The sequence below is a fragment of the Panthera pardus genome, unplaced genomic scaffold (genome assembly GCF_024362965.1).
Source record: "Panthera pardus isolate Hobbes unplaced genomic scaffold, ASM2436296v1 HiC_scaffold_12, whole genome shotgun sequence".
NCBI lineage: Eukaryota > Metazoa > Chordata > Mammalia > Carnivora > Felidae > Panthera > Panthera pardus.
In genome coordinates, this window is record NW_026526677.1 from 55,158,610 (window position 1) to 55,174,890 (window position 16,281).

Below are 16,281 nucleotides of genomic sequence, written 5' to 3' on the forward strand. Positions count from 1 at the left end.
GAGTGATGGTGACCAGCGTCAAAGAAGGCAGTATGAATCCTCCATCTAGTAGGTGCTGAGGACCATTAGTTACTGAGGACCTGGCAGGGAGCGCGCAGCAAGGCTGAAACGCTGAAGGGCTTTCGCTTAGTGTCAGCCCGTGGCGTCTGAGCCTCCTCCACCCACTGCCCCTTAGCTCCGCCCTGCGCATCACCCTCTCCTCCCAAGCTCCTCCCACTCCCTGCCCCTCGGCCCGCCTCCCTTTCAGACTTGCCTCTGAAGGAAAATCGAAAGTGAAATAGGGAACTTGCCGCCAGCTGCGGACTCCCCTGAAAAGGTGAGTGACTTGCCCAAACCCAAGCGCCCCAGCACTGGCTGGGGGACATCTCCCCCTTGCCCCGGATCTGAGGGTCCCCTTGCATCCAGGTCTCATCCCTAGAGCCTGGGGTCCCTGTTCTCCCTTCTCCGCAGAGGGACTGGTCTCGATCAGCCCAAGCCCAGCGGTTCCTCCCGGGCTGACAGCCTGCCTGGGAGGGGGCCTGGCTGTGTACGTGACTCCCAAGTTACAGGAAAGGGGGAAGGGGCGAGGGCCGCCTTACTGCTGCTGCCGCCTGGGCAGGGAGAACGGGGCAGCAACCTAGCTTGGAGCGTGGTCTAGGGCAGCCCAGCGTGGGTAGGTCCGCAGTCCTGGAGACCCTCCTCTCCACAGTTCCCCTCTGGGAGTGAGAGGGGCAGGGTGGTAGATAGGTCTGGGTCTGTGCCCCAGAGGCAATGAGGACAGTTACCAGGTTCCGGAAGCTGAGAGGAGAGCCCGGGAAGTGCTCTACCACGTGGGTGGGTGGGTGTGAACACGTACATACACATACAAGCACAGACATGTATACGTACTACACGTATATGTACACACTTGTAAACATATTCTTATGTATGCAGTCCTGTAACCTGTGTGTAACGCCTGCCATCATCGCGCAGACTAACGAAGACGTACGCAAAGCACGCAGCACCTCCTGTAGCGCATGGAGAGTGCGTGGTAAAAGGCCGCACCTGTTACCACGAGCTGCTTGGCAGTGCACTTGGCACCCGACATGGGAGAAGACGCACAGGAAAAGGCCAGGGGCCGAGGGTTTAAGTAGCGGTGGACCTGGTGAAGATGGAGTTGCACACAGCTCTGTCTCTGAAGTTCCCAAAAACAATCTTGCTCTCTTTTGGGGACTGCGTTTCCCCGCTGTCTGGCTGGATCAGTGGATGAGATTAGGGAGGAGAAGCTCTTGTTGCTCAAGTTAACGTTCTCATTTTATTTTCACACCCTCCACCTCACTCTTCCTCAGGGTTTCCTTGGGATTGCTTCCCCCCGCCCCCCCCCCCCAACCCTTCTCATCTTCTCTTTTCCTTTTCTCCCCTCCTACTATGCTTCCGCAGGCTCTCCACAGGGCTGCCTCATAGGAACGTTACCGCAATGGCCTCAGCAGCGCCCCTGGCGATGATGTGGGAGGAGGTCACTTGCCCTATCTGCCTGGATCCTGTCGTGGAGCCTGTGAGCATTGAATGTGGCCACAGCTTCTGCCACGACTGCATCTCTCAGGTCGGAAAAGATGGGGGCGGCGTCTGCCCTGTGTGTCAGCACATCTTCTTGCTCCGGAACGTCAGGCCCAACTGGCCGCTGGCCAACATGGTGGACAACCTTAAACAAATTGGCCAGAGTGCCAAGGAGGGCATGCAGCGGGAGCGGTGCGAGGTGCACGGAGAGAAACTGCACCTGTTCTGCGAGAAAGACGGGAAGATCCTCTGCTGGGTGTGTTCCCAGTCCCAGAACCACCGTAACCACCACATGGTCCCTATTGAGGAGGCTGCTCAGGAGTACAAGGTGAGGCCTCAGCACAGAGGCGAAAGCATGTAGAAGGAGAGGCATCCCTGGTGGGTGCTTTGTTCCCCAGAGCCAGGGAGGTAGAGTCACCTGTGGAGTTGAGGGGTTGGGGAAAGGAAGGGTGCCTCCCACCTTCCGTGTCTAACTTAAGCCAAGAACTGCAAACTTGGTACAACTTTCTCATTTCCCAGGAGCGGGGAATACACTGAGGAAATGCTACAAGAATCACATTTCCTTGTCTCCTGATTAATTAGGAATGAGCATGCCCCCTACCAACAGTGTAGCTCTATGTTGTAAGAAACATTAGGCTTTTTCCAAAGTCTTCCCATCCACAGAATTTCCACCCCAGTCAGACTGTAGTCTCCCCTCTTTCTCAGCACTCAGTCTTTTCAAAGAACCAGCATGGTTTTCTCCTTTCTTATGCCACCCCACCCCACCCCACCCCACTTCTTGGTCTGATTGGGCACTAACCTATCGTTCTCTACAGGAGAAGCTCCAGGTGGCATTAGGGAACCTGAGAAAAGGACAACGGTTGGCGGAGGAGTTGGAAGTGGATATTGCAATGAAGAGAGCAGCCTGGAAGGCAAGAATCATGTCCTAAAAGGAATCTCAGATCAGAAGCCAGGGCAGAGTCCAGCGTCCCAAACTCAAGCTCTAACCATAGCTATGCCCATCTGAGGAGTGATAGTCAGTATATCTCACTCTCCAAGAACCAGCTATCCTCTAGGCCTCCTGACAGAGAGGAATAAAAAGGAGAGAGCTCCCAATCAGATAGAAAAATCAAGAGTCTTAGGAAAAAGTGCTGAGAGGAACAAGCCATACCCTAAAGCTTCTGCTCCCTGAACCCAGTCTTAAGAAATGACAGAATCACTGCCTCAGCAGTGACCTCCTGGGGACAGAGGTCTCCCAGGAGAGATGCCCAGTGTCCAGGCCTGTCAGTAAATGACAAGGGCTGTGAGGAACAGACCTAAGGGAATGACCAAGACCAAATGTAGAAAAACCAATCTGACCAGGTGGTTGCTTAACCATATCCAGATCACTGGTCCAAAGTAGAATGGAGACCTAAAGCTTGTTCTATACCCATAACTTGGAGGTAGGGTAGTCAGGGATTAGAAGAGTGGAGGGAACTCATGGCCTGTAGAGCCCAGAAAAGGAAGATTTGGGATCAGAGAAGGATGAGTCAGGCTGTGGTGGCAAAAGGAGTCATCCTGTGTCGTCAGGTGACCTTCCAGTCACCAGCAGGAGAGGACAAGCAGAGATTATCCCAAAGACTCCCTTTCCTCAGGACTTCAGAGCAGTGTTGTGAGCCTGTCTTTGTGAGGTTGTTGGGGGTAGGGATGGATGTGACTCTCTCAGGAACTCCCTGAGAAATGAAGACACGGGGGCACATTTGGGTACTGGGTGGGTTTTGAAAGTCTGCTACCATACATATGCGGCTGTAGGACAGCTACAGTGTGCCCCCCAAAAATAATCCCATTCCCCTCTGAGCCCAGAAGCCTCACTCACTTATCTCCCCAGAAAAATTCTGTGTGTGTGTGTGTTTGTGTTTGCTCTAGACCCAGAGTCTGAGTGGTGAATCTACAGGGAATAGAAACCGATAGGAGTACCTTCATTCCTGAAGCTTAGGAGATTTTGATAAAAACCTCTCTCTTTCCATTTACACCAAAGAGTCAGGTTGAGACACACAAACTGAGGATTCACACAGAGTTTGTGCAGCAGCAGAACTTCCTGGCTGCAGAGGAACAGAGACAGCTACAGAAACTAGAGATGGAGGACAAGGAGCAGCTGAGAATCCTGGGCGAGAGGGAGGCCACACTGGCCCAGAAGAGCCAGGCCCTGCAGGAGCTGGTCGTGGAGCTGGAGAAGAGGAGCAGGGGCTCAGCCCTGGAGCTGCTGCAGGTGAGCCATCCCCCTCCCTGAGGTTCAAGGAACAACTGAAAAAAGGCTAAACCTGGTCCCTGGAATATTCCCAAACTGGAATTCAGACCCATGCTTGGTTTGCACTCAAGTCATGGGAAAGGTGCAGAGTTAGGAGGAAATATTCCATCCAGCAATTCAAAGAACCAGCCATCCCAGGTAAGTGCCTGCTCTGACACCTTCCAGGTTCATGACCTTGAGAAAGTTCCATAACTTTTCTGAGTATCAGGTTTCTCCTATGTTAAATGTATACTATAATGTTACATATCTCAAGGGATTTTTGTGAGGATTAAATGAGAGAAACCACAAAAACTTTTACGTGAGCATTTGACCAGGAGCAGGTTTTCATAAATGTAACTAAAGACAGTGCCCTGGAAATTAAGAGACAGTGGCCCATCCCCAGCCCTGCCACCAATTCGCTCCATAATTCTAGGTTAAGTCCCTTCCTTTTCCTAGATCTAATGTCTCCATCTGTGGAACAAGGGGAGGGAGTGGACTGAATAATAAGGATCCCCCAGTGTTAGTCATAAATGTACCCTCTTCCCACTTTCTGCTGCTTCTGTGAACTACCCAAACCTGTTGGCATATGTTTGTTCTTTACAACTCACTCTTTCACCTGAAGAAATTTAGCTTAACAGGAAATTTGTCCTAAGCGATAGGAGCCAAGAAATCCTGTGTTGATAGGTTACTGATTTTTTTCTAATTTTGTAACCACCGCCGATTCTTAAATGGCACATAGTATCTGCCTCTGTGTACTCAGGATGTCACAGCAATACAGTGAGTTGGATGCCGTTATCCCCATTTCATAGATGAGAAAACAGAGGGGCAGAGATGTTGAGAAACTTAGACACTACAGCTAAATAACTTGACCAAGTTCACCCAAATAGTAAGTGGCAGAGCTGAAATTAAAATGAGCACATAACTATTTTTTAAACACTCATTGATGTGTGTGCTACTTAAAATCCTCTCGCATCCCTTAATGTGTTTGCCTCGTTTGGGGAAACTATTGACTAGCGGGTCTCTAAAGTCCCCTCTGCTCTAACCTTATACAGTTTTTCTCTTCCCAAACTTGCCAGTGTCTCTGTCAGATGTGGTCATGAAGCCAATTTTTTTGTTTAGTTTGGTTTGTGCAGAAAGGCTTTCTGGATTGGCTTGACTTGGTAGGCCCTCTTCTCATTGTCTAAATCTTGCTTCTGCCCAACACTGAGCCACACTTTCTAATGCACTTTTGACTGGGCCTAGGAGTGTGCCAATTCCTGGGTAAGGGTTCCCAAGCCCTGCAACAGCATATTCTCAAGTGATTTGATTTCACATACATATGAGAAGGCAGCATTAACTCCAACATAGGACAGAGCCTTTCCTTCCCCCAAATGCAAGCCTGCAAATGAGATAGAGCAGTTTCTGTGCATCCTGACTTGGCCATTCTTTCCCTGTGACTGCCTCTGGGACTCAGCCAGGCTGGGCTACTTGTTCCTTTCCACTCTTCTTCCAGGAATCGGGGCTTTCTAATTTGTCCTCTGAATCAGAGTCCTTAAATTGTCATCCTTCTCTTAGCTATAGGTCACACCCATGGTGGTTACCCTGGTTACCCCACAAGCATCCACACCCCTTCTGCTTCAAGCTGGTCAGAAATGTCTTTCAGGCATTGGCCCCAGAGGAATGGGGTAAAGCAGTGTCCTGGGGGTCTTGGGGGCTGGGGGGCATCACCCAACCCACAGAAATGAGGTCTAATGGTAAACCAGTGAGTCCAGAATTTACACACTCTCTTTTCTCCTCAGGAGGTGAAAAGTGTCCTGGGAAGGTAAGGAGTTTTCTTTGTAAGAGGAAGGGGCAGGGGGTTGCCTGGGTGGCTCAGTGGGTTAAGTGTCCAGCTTTGGCTCAGGTCATGATCTTGTGGTTTGTGGGTTCGAGCCCCACATTGGGCTCTGTGCTGACAGCTCAGAGCCTGGAACCCTCTTTGAATTCTTTATCTCCCTCTCTCTCTGCCCCTCCCCCACTCACACTCTGTCTCTCACCCTTTCAAAAATAAACATTAAAAAAAAAGGAGGGGGTGGTAGGAAGCACATATACCTGTGGAAGAGGTTTTTGAGTTAGAAAAACATGCACTCATTTTTCCCCCCATTCTCGTCCCTATTCTCAAATACCCAAACCTCCGTAAAATATTTTCTGTTGTTAAGCTAATTAACAGACATCTTGGTGAGCTGCCGAAAGTAATTAGACTATATCATCCTTACAAAGTGAAGCCCCAACCAACAGGGAAATTTCTATTAAGTTCTGAGTCTACAGCCAGTTATGAATCTCTTAGAGCCAGAGAGTAAGACCCATGATATGGGGAGACGCCTTGAGGTTCCTTACAGAAGTGATTCCATCTGTATTAGATGCCTTGTGATAAAATGAAACAGTGTAAAACAGTGAGTGCCTGTTGACCTCAGGCTTGGAGAGGAGATACAAACTATCCATAGCTGCAGGGGCCTGTGTAACCAGTAAGGCCTAGAAAGGAACTAAATCCTACCTCCTTTTGCCTCCCACCCCCACCCCCAGGGATCCCAGCAAAGGAGGTTTTTGTAAATTTGCATTGAGTTAAATTTTCATCCACAAGGGAGGTTATAGTGTCAGGGTTCAGGAGGGTGAGGTGGGAGTTGGGGACAGGGTCTGTAACTCTGTTTGCCTCAGGAGTGAGTGTTGGAACCTGAAGAATCTGGACATCACCCCTCCAGACCTGAGGAGTGTGTGCCTCGTGCCAGGGCTGAAAAGGATGCTGAGGACTTATGGAGGTGAGGCGACCACCAAGAGACTGGGACTGGGGAACAGAAGTGGGTGATGAGGAAGCAGAGTCCCAGAGTCAGGGAGAGAGAGCAGGTCAGGGTAGGTGAGGCAGGGACAGGTAGAGAAGGTGGTTCCCTCAAAGGTCAGGCCTGGCTGGGGGTCATTTCCTTCCACAGTGAGGCTCACAGATACCTCCTTATCCACAGCCCCTCAGCCTCATCCCCAACCAGAGACACCAGGTTCCTGATTCCCCACACTCTCCCAGCCTGACTCTGGTCCCCTCTCTGCAGTAAACATCACTCTGGATCCATACACAGCCAATCCGTGGCTCATCCTGTCAGAGGATCGGAGACAAGTGAGGCTTGGAGGCAGCCGGCAGGAAGTGCCTGAAAATGAGGGCAGATTTGACACTTATCCCATGGTCCTGGGTGCCCAGTTCTTTGACTCTGGAAAGGTTTACTGGGAGGTAGATGTGACAGGAAAGGAGGCCTGGGACCTGGGTGTTTGTAGAGACTCTGTGCGGAGGAAAGGGCATTTTTTGCTCAGCCCCCAAAATGGCTTCTGGACAATTTGGCTGTGGAACAAACAAAAATATGAGGCTGGCACCAGCCCCCAGACTCCCCTCCACCTTCGGGTGCCTCCGTGCCAAGTTGGGATCTTCCTTGACTATGAGGCCAGCACTGTCTCCTTCTACAACATCACTGACCACGGCTCCCTCATCTACGCTTTCTCCGAATGTGCCTTCGCTGGACCTCTGCGGCCCTTCTTCAGTACTGGTTTTAATGATGAAGGAAGTAACTCAGCCCCTCTTGTCCTCCGTCCATTGGGGGTGGGTTGGTAGGGATCCTCTGACCACTGGTAGCACCCCCTCTGTGGGTGCCCTTCTCAGCCACTGACCCTGCCTCATCTCCGCATGAACTCTGAACCACTTTGTCTCTGCAGACCTGTCAGGACACCAGCAAGCAGACTTTGGCAGGGACTTCACCGAAAATTTGTCAGATGACCTTCACCATCAGCGTCCCTCCCTAGATTGCTTTATAATTCCCTCTATGAAACAAACTAATTGGCCCAAATCTTCTGGATCAACCAAAACATGTTTCTGCCTTCTTTATGTGACTCAAGTCTCATTTTCTCCTCTCCATCACTAGGCCTTTAGTCAGATCTCGGTTATTTACCTTTGCAGAGTTTGCAAAGGGGCTTCCTTTGTACGTGGGGCCTCAATCTAACCCATTCGATCCTTGTTCTCATATACATCTAGGATTATTGTTCCAATGTACACACATATAAGTGGCTCCACAACACCTATAGAAAAACAGCCATACTTTGAAAATAAAGACTGAATGATCCAGACCTTAGACTTCCACGTTACGTATCCAGCCTGCTGTACTCCCCATCCCTGCCATGCTCTCCCAACCACATCTTGTTGATATTGGAGTTGGTTAAGGGGCGCATCAATCTAAATCGAAGGGGTAATGGTTTTTTGATAGGTGAGCTTGGCTAGGCTATAAGCCGGCAGGTTTTCAATCACTAATCTAGATATTGCTGTGAAGGTATTTTGTAGGTGTTATTAAAAGTCCATAATCATTTGACTTTAACGGAGATTGTCCTGGATAAATTGGGTGGGTCTAATCCAATCAAGTGAAAGACCTTAAAAGCAGAACTGAAGCTTCACTGAAGATAATCCATCTATGAGTAGCAGCTTCAGCTCATGCCAGAGTTCCAGCCTGCCCCTCCTAATGGCCTGCCCTGCAGATTTAGGTCCTGCCTTGCCAGCCCTCACAATTGTATAAATGCAATAAGTCTCTGCATGTCTCCTACTAGTTCTGCTTCTTTGGTTGAACCTGATTGATGTGAAGGCCAGGACTCAGGTAATGGCATCACCTGGTGACAGCAAACACTTTCTTGAATTTAAGCTCTTAAGGTTGGAATGAAGCTCTACACCCAAGCAATAGCAGGCTGTGAGGGAACCACTATTCTTCAAGCACAATACTATTCTTCAAGACAAATAGATTCTATTTGTCTAAAATAGAATCTCAGGGGGAGGCGGGGAAGATGACAGAGTAGGAAGACCCTAAACTCGCTTCATCCCATGGATACAACTAGATAACACCCACATCAGCATAAATAACCCAGAAAATGACCCAAAGCCTGGCAGAACAAACTCCACAACTAAAGGCAGAGAAGAGGCCACACTGAAGAGGGTAGAAAGGGTGGAGATCAGTCGGGAGATAAACAGATGGAAAGCTGGGCCCTCCACAGGAAGAAGGGAGCCAGTGGCACAGAGAAGGGCAAGAAGCAGCCTCTACCACACTAGGAAACCTGCACAGGGAAAACAAATTCCCATAACCTTTGGCTTTGAAAACCAGAGGAGTTGAATTTCATTAAGTTCTTACAACCAGTGGGACTTAAAGCCTAGCATTTTACAAATCAGCTGACTTAGCTTTGGGAGAGACAATAGGAAGCTGAGTGCCCGCCTTAAAGAGACAGTGGGACAAACAGCCCTCAAAAATACAGCATAGAAGTAGCAGTTTGAAAAACATCTGGGGCATATGGAAGGGAGACTTACTCCTCTCAGAGCCTGTACCTGAAGAGCAGGGTATGCTGAGGGACTCATCCAGGAGACACCATTCACTGGCACATCTCTCTCCCACAATGCCCAGAATAAACATGGCAATCTACAAGAAACAACATGATGCCAACACTCATTACCTAACTTGCTTATGCCAAGTCCCACCCACCCACATAGCAGTGGGTCTGTCCTTTCTAGTCATGCTTGCCTCAGTCCCAGCGCTGCTGTCCCCTCCCCCAGAAGACCAGTGCAAACTGTACCAATACTACAGCCCCCAACCATGCACATTGTGCAGCCTTGGTCCTTGAGGCAGATGCAGCAGGCCCCCTCCTGAGGAAACAAGCACACACCTTGTTAAAATTGCTTGTTTCACCCACCTGCTTTGCAGATCAGCTCCTACTGACCTGGTACCAGCAGCTGCAGTGGTAGCAAGTCTCATTTCACAAGCAGACCATGGTGCACCCTGTTAAACCATGGGCCCTACCCTGACCAGCCTGGTTTCAGAGGTGGCAGCAGGTCCCCTCTTGCTGGCATGCAAACCTTGCAGGCACAGCGCAGTCCACCTCCTCCAATATGCTCTTTGCCAGAGGCCATTCAAACCGTGACCACAAGCCTGACCACATGACTCCAAAGTGACTCCTTTCCTGGGTTGAGGGGAAGACAACCACATAATGTCAGTCCAAAGGGTGCCCCAGCAGTGGGCTGGGGGAAGACATCTGGTCTGACAACAGGCCGTGCCCAATAACAAAAATTTCTCAGGAACAACACAGGAAAGGCACCTTGGTGCTACTGCATCTCTGGCAAATGTATGATCTAACTCCAGATGAAGGAGGCTCCCAGCTGGTCTAGTAACACCACAGAGACAAAACACTGCCCACGATAGGCAGAGAAAACCACTGGAGACAACTGGACTAAAGGAAAAAGCATCTAAGACACAACAGCAGGGCATGTGCACACACATAGGAGATACTTCTGAAGTGCCAGATTCTGGTGAACAGGGGACACTGCATTACAGGGTACTACAAGACCTCTCCTTCACATGGCTGTTACTTTCCAGAGAAGGAGACATAGCTGACTGTCCTAACACACAGAAACAGAGTAAGACAAAATGAAGAGACAGAAGAATATGTCCCAAATGGAAGAACAGGAAAAAACCACAGCAAGAGACCTAAACAAAACAGATATATATGCCTGATCGGGGATTTAAAGATACTGGACTTGAGAAAAGAGTGGGGAACATCAAAGATACCCTTAATAGTGAGATAAAGAACCAATCAGAAAAGAACACAATACAAATTTTAAATACACTAGATGGAATAAATAGCAGGCTAAGAGAGCAGAAGAATGAATTAGTGACCCGGAGGACAGAGTAATGGAAAGTAATCAAGCTGAACAGATGATAGGGAAAAAATTAAAATGCAAAATGAGAATAGACTTAGGGAACTCAGTGAGTCCATCAAGCGTAATAACATTTGCATTATAAGGATCCCAGAAGAGGAAGAAGAAAAGAGAGAAGAGAGCAGAAAATTTATTTGAAGAAATAATAGCTAAAAATGTCCCTAATCTGGAAAAGGAAACAAATCCATATTCAGGACAGAGGTCCCCCAATAAAATCAACCCAAGGAGGTCCACATGAGGACACATAGTAATTAAAATGGCAAAAAGTAGTGATAAGGAGACAATTTTAAAAGCAGCAAGATAAAAGAAGACAGTTAAATACAAGAGAAAACCCATAAGGCTATATGTATATTTTTCACCAGAAACTTTGTGGGCCAGAAAGGAGTGGAATGATAAATTCAGAGTGCTGAAAGGAAAAAATCTGCAGCCAAGAATATTCTATCCAGCAAGGCTATCATTCAGAATGGAAGGAGAAAGAGTTTCCCAGACAAACAAACACTAAACCACTAAACTAGCCCTCCAAGAAATGTTAAAGGGGACTCTTTAAAAGGAAAGGAAAGACCATAAATAAGAGTAAGAAAAGTAGGAAGGACAAAAGCAGTAAAAATGAGTATATCTGTAAAAAACAGCAACAGACTCACAAAATAAAAAAATGTATGACACCATTACCTAAAACATGGGGGAGAAGAGTAAAGAATGAGTCCAATCTTAAGCAACCATCAACTTAATATAGACTGCTATATGCAGATGTTACATACACAAACCAAAAATCAGTAATAAACATGCAAAAAATAATAATAAAGGAATCCAAGTATATCACTAAAGAAAGCCAGCAAACAATGAGAGAAGAGAGCAAGAGAAGAAAGGATCAGAGAAGAGCTACAAAAACAACCACAAAACAAGTTTTAAAAAGTGGCAATAAATACATATGTATTAATAATTATTTTGAATATAAATGAACTAAATGCTCCAATAAAAAGACATAGGGTGACAGAGTGAATTAAAAAAACAAGACCCATCTATATGCTACCTACAGGAGACCCATTCCAGACCTAAAGACACATGCAAATTGAAAGTGAGGGGATGGAGAAACATTTATCATGCAAACAGATATGAAAAAGAAAGGTAAGGTAGCAATATTTGGACAAAATAGACATATTTTCGGACATATCACAAAGCAAAATCAACAAGAAACAATGGCTTTGAATGACTCACTAGACCAGATAGATTTAACAGATATATTCAGAACATTCCATCCTAAAACAGCAGAATACACATTCTTTTCAAGTGCAAATGGAACATTCTCCAGAATAGATCACATATTAGGCCATAAAACAAGTCTCAACAAATTCAGAATATCAAAGTCCTACCATCTATTTTGACCACAACATTATGAAACTGGAAATCAACCACAAGAAAAAAAATCTGGAAAGGGCACAAATACATGGAGGTTAAATAACATGCTACTAAACTATGAATAGGTCAACCAAGAGATCAAAGAAGAAATAGAAAACTACATGGAGAGAAATGAAAATAAAAACCCAACAGCTCAAAACCTTTGAGATACAGCAAAAGTTCTGAGGGAAACTTATAGCAATAAAGGCCCATCTCAAAAGCAAGAAAAATCTCAAATAAGCAACCTAACCTTACACCTAAAGGAGCTAGAAAAACAACAACAATAAAACCAGTAATAAAGGATATAGAAACAAACACAATAGAACAGATCAAAGAAACCAGGAGCTTTGTTCTTTGAAAAATCAAAATTGATAAACCTCTAGCCAGACTCATCAAAAAAAAAAAAAAAAAGAGTACTCAAATAAAATCACAAGAGAAATAACAACCAACATCACAGAAACACAAAGGATTATAACAATATGAAAAATTATATGCCAACAAGACAACCTAGAAGAGATGGATAAATAACTAGAAACATATAACCTACCAAAACTAAAGCAGGAAGAAACACAAAATCTGAACATACTGATTACCAGCAAGGAACCTGAATCAGTAATCAAAAAAACCTCAACAAACAAAAGTTCAGGTCCAGATGGCTTCACAGATAAATTCTACCAAACACTTAGAGTCAATATCTATTCTCAAACTTAAAAAAAAAAAAAAAGAAGAGGAAGTAAAACTTCCAAATTCATTCAATGAGCCCAGCATTACCCTGATGCCAAAACCAGATAAAAACCCCACAAGAAAAGAGAACTACAGGCCAATATCCCTGATGAGCATAAATGCAAAAATCCTCAACAAAATATTACCAAACTGAATCCATCAATAAATTTTTAAAAAGCATTTAGCACAATCAAGTTAAATTTTTTCTCTGGATGCAAGGGTGCTACAGTATCTACACATCAATCAACATGATACATCACATCAACAAGAGAAAGGATTAAAACCGTATGATCATTTCAATAAATGCAGAAAAAGCATTTGACAAAGTGCAACCTCCATTCATGATAGAAACATTCAACAAAATAATTTTAGAGGGAACATATCTCAACATAATAAAGGCCTTATATAAAAAAAACCACAGCTAACATCATCCTTCCTGGGGAAAAAGTGAGAGATTTTACCCTAAGGTCAGGAACAAGACAAAGATGTATGTCCACTCTCACCACTTTTATTCAACATAGTACTAGAAGTTCTAGCCACAACAATCAAACAACAAAAAGGCAACCCAATTGATAAGGAAGAAGTAAAACTTTCACTATTGCAGCTGACATGATACTATGTATAGAAAACCCTAAAGACTCCACCAAAAAGAAACCTGCTAGAACTGATAATTCAATAAGGTTACACCATACAAAATCAACATGGAAATCTGTTGCATTTCTGTACACCAACAATGAAGCAGCAGAAAGAGAAATTAAGAAAACAATTCCATTTACAATTGCACCAAAACAATAAAATACCTAGGAATAAAAATAACCAAAGAGGTGAAAGACCTGTACTCTGAAAACTATAAAAAATTGTTGAAAGAAATTCAAAACAACACCAAGAAATGGAAAGACACTCTATGCTCATGGGTTAGAACAAATATTGTTCAAATGTCTATACTACCCAGAACAATCGACACATTTAATGCAATCCCAATCAAAATGGCATTTTTCACAGAACTAGAACAAACAATCCTAAAATTTGTATGGAACCACAAAGGACCTTGAATAGCCAAAGCAATCTTGAAAAATAAAATCAGAGGCATCACAATTCCAGACTTCAAGTTCTATTACAAAGTGGTAATAATTAAAACAGTATGATACTGACATAAAAATAGATGCATTGATCAATGGACTAGAATAGAAAACCTAGAAATAAAACCACAATTATATTATCAGTTAATCTTTGACAAAGGAAGAATGAATATCCAATGAGAAAACGTATCTTCAACAAATGATGATTGGAAAACTGGACAGTAACATGCAAAAGAATGAAACTAGACTACTTTCTTTCACCATACACAAAAATTAGCTCAAAATGGTTTAATAGACCTAAATGTGTGGCCTGAAACCATAAATATCCTACAAGAGGACACAAGCAGTAACCTATTGACATAGGCCATAGAAACTTTTTTCTAGGTATGCCTCCTGAGACAAGGAAAACAAAAGCAAAAATAAACTATTGGGGCTACATCAAAATAAAAAGCTCTGCTTAACAAAGGAAATAACCTAAAACTAAAAGACAACCTACTGAATGAGAAAAGATATTTTCAAATGACATATCCAGTAAAGAATTAGTATCCAAAATATATTAAAAACTTACACAATTTAACATACACAAGAAAAAACCCAAATCATCTAGTTAAAAATGGGCAGAAGATATTAAGAGACATTTCTCCAAAGAAGACATAGATGGCCAACAGACATGTGAAAAGGTTCTCAACATCACTGATCATCAGGGAAATACAAATCAAAACCACAATGAGATATCATCTCACACCTGTCAGAATAGCTAAAAGCAAAAACTCAAGAAACAAGTGTTGGTAAGTATGTAGAGAAAAAGGAACCCTCATGTACTGTTGGTGGGAATGCAAGCTGGGCATCCACAGTGGAAAACAGTATGGAGATTCCTCAAAACATTAAAAATAGAGCTATCCTACTATCCAGTAATTGCTGTACTGGATATTTACCCAAAAAAACATGAAAATACTAATCCGATGGGATATATGTACCCCTATATATTTATTGCAGCTTATTTACAATAGCCAAATTATGGAAGCAGCCCAAGTGTAATTGATAAATCAATGGATAATAAGATGTGGTGTGTATATATATAGGAATATGTATATTTTATTATATGTATATAATGGAATATTACTCAGCCATAATAAAGAATGAAAATTTGCCATTTGCAACAGCATGGATAGCACTAGAGAATATAATGATAAGTGGAATAAGCCAGTCAGAGAAAAACAAATACCATATGATTTCATTAAAATGTGGAATTTAAGAAACAAATAAAGAGAGACAAAAGAGAGACTCATCACTATAGAAAACAAACATATGGTTACCACAGGGGAGGTGGGTGGAGGAATGGATGAGACAGGTGAAGGGGATTAAAAGTACACTCACCTTGATGAGCACCGAGTAACGTAAGGAACTGTTGAATCACTATATGGTACACCTGAAACTAATGGAACACTGTATGTTAGCTACACTGGAATTAAAATTTTTTTAATAAAATAGAATCTCACATTTCCTTCAGGAAATCTGCTAGTCTTTAGTGAATCTGCTATCCACTTCATGAAATGTAGATACTGTACAAAGATATCAGCGACCTTAAAATTTAGTGATGAGTTATTTGTAAGTATGAGTAATGGTCTGTCTTAACACTGGACAGAAGGTACTTTGAAGAAAAGATAAAGAGAACAAAATCCTCAGGCGAGATGGCAACATTGCAGAGCTAAATCAATATAAGTTGACAAAATTAATCATGCTTTGGTTGATAAACTGAAGGAAGAAAAGGAAAGCTAAGTTCTCTATGAATGGGGATATAACTGGGGAATGGTTGGATTCTGCATGTCAAGGTTATAGAGAAATTTTTTTAAGGGTGAATTATAAAATATACTTTTCTGCTTCTGTGTCTCTGCTTTGGAGTTGACCAATGTAAATGATGATTTGTTCCCTTTAATTGATACACTTATGGGAGAAAGCTATCATGATATAAACTTAAATACTCTCATTTCTCAAAATCTGAATTCCTTGGCATATCAGGTTACTCCAATACTTGGAGATGTCTATTACACAGATGACATACTACCATCGCTTTGGTCCCCACCGAAAGAAATTAAGTGGTAAAGATAATAGTATCTTGATTTCTATCCCCATCGGTAATTACTAACAAGTGATCCGTATACCGCACAGATCACACAAAATTCTCTTGAGAAATGAAGATTCTACCAGCACCAATTCCAGTTATGATTAATATTTTCCTTTAAAATGCAAATAAGGCCTGTTAACTTTTGTGATCTCCTTTGATTCCATAACTTCTTTTTGAATTAGAAGAGGCAGAAATTATTGCACTACATTTTAAAAGATAAGCTAAGGTAGAAGTTAAAAACTTATCCACTGCTTACTCTATGTCATGCATATCAAGATCCTGTTTATATTTTTAGTTCTATCACAGCCCTATGATAAAGGTATAATCAGGGAATTTAGAGATTGTGGTGCCCATCCCTTTATGAAACTATGTATTTATATTTAATTTTTTCCAGTTTTATTGTGGTATAAGTGACATAAAAACTGTATACACTTAAGATGTACACTTAAATATATATGCATATTTT

General features: G+C 43.7%; 1 protein-coding gene across 1 annotated transcript; it reads left to right on the top strand.

Annotated features, from left to right (window-relative positions):
• The first annotated feature begins 260 nt into the window (after positions 1–260).
• Positions 261–7,876, top strand: TRIM21 (tripartite motif containing 21). The gene is made up of 7 exons (XM_019449616.2): positions 261–316; positions 1,389–1,843; positions 2,331–2,426; positions 3,512–3,742; positions 5,539–5,561; positions 6,434–6,534; positions 6,817–7,876. The coding sequence occupies exons 2-7, from the start codon at positions 1,436–1,438 to the stop codon at positions 7,365–7,367; spliced, it is 1,410 nt and encodes a 469-aa protein (XP_019305161.1). The 5' UTR covers positions 261–316; positions 1,389–1,435; the 3' UTR covers positions 7,368–7,876.
• The last annotated feature ends 8,405 nt before the right edge of the window (positions 7,877–16,281 follow it).

Bases quoted from the DNA above. Each gene is read 5' to 3' on its own strand.
- TRIM21 (XM_019449616.2), top strand. From the start codon at position 1,436: ATGGCCTCAGCAGCGCCCCTGGCGATGATGTGGGAGGAGGTCACTTGC. The intron at 1,844-2,330 runs GTGAGGCCTCAG...CGTTCTCTACAG, and splicing joins AGGCTGCTCAGGAGTACAAG to GAGAAGCTCCAGGTGGCATT. The intron at 5,562-6,433 runs GTAAGGAGTTTT...TGTTTGCCTCAG, and splicing joins GTGAAAAGTGTCCTGGGAAG to GAGTGAGTGTTGGAACCTGA.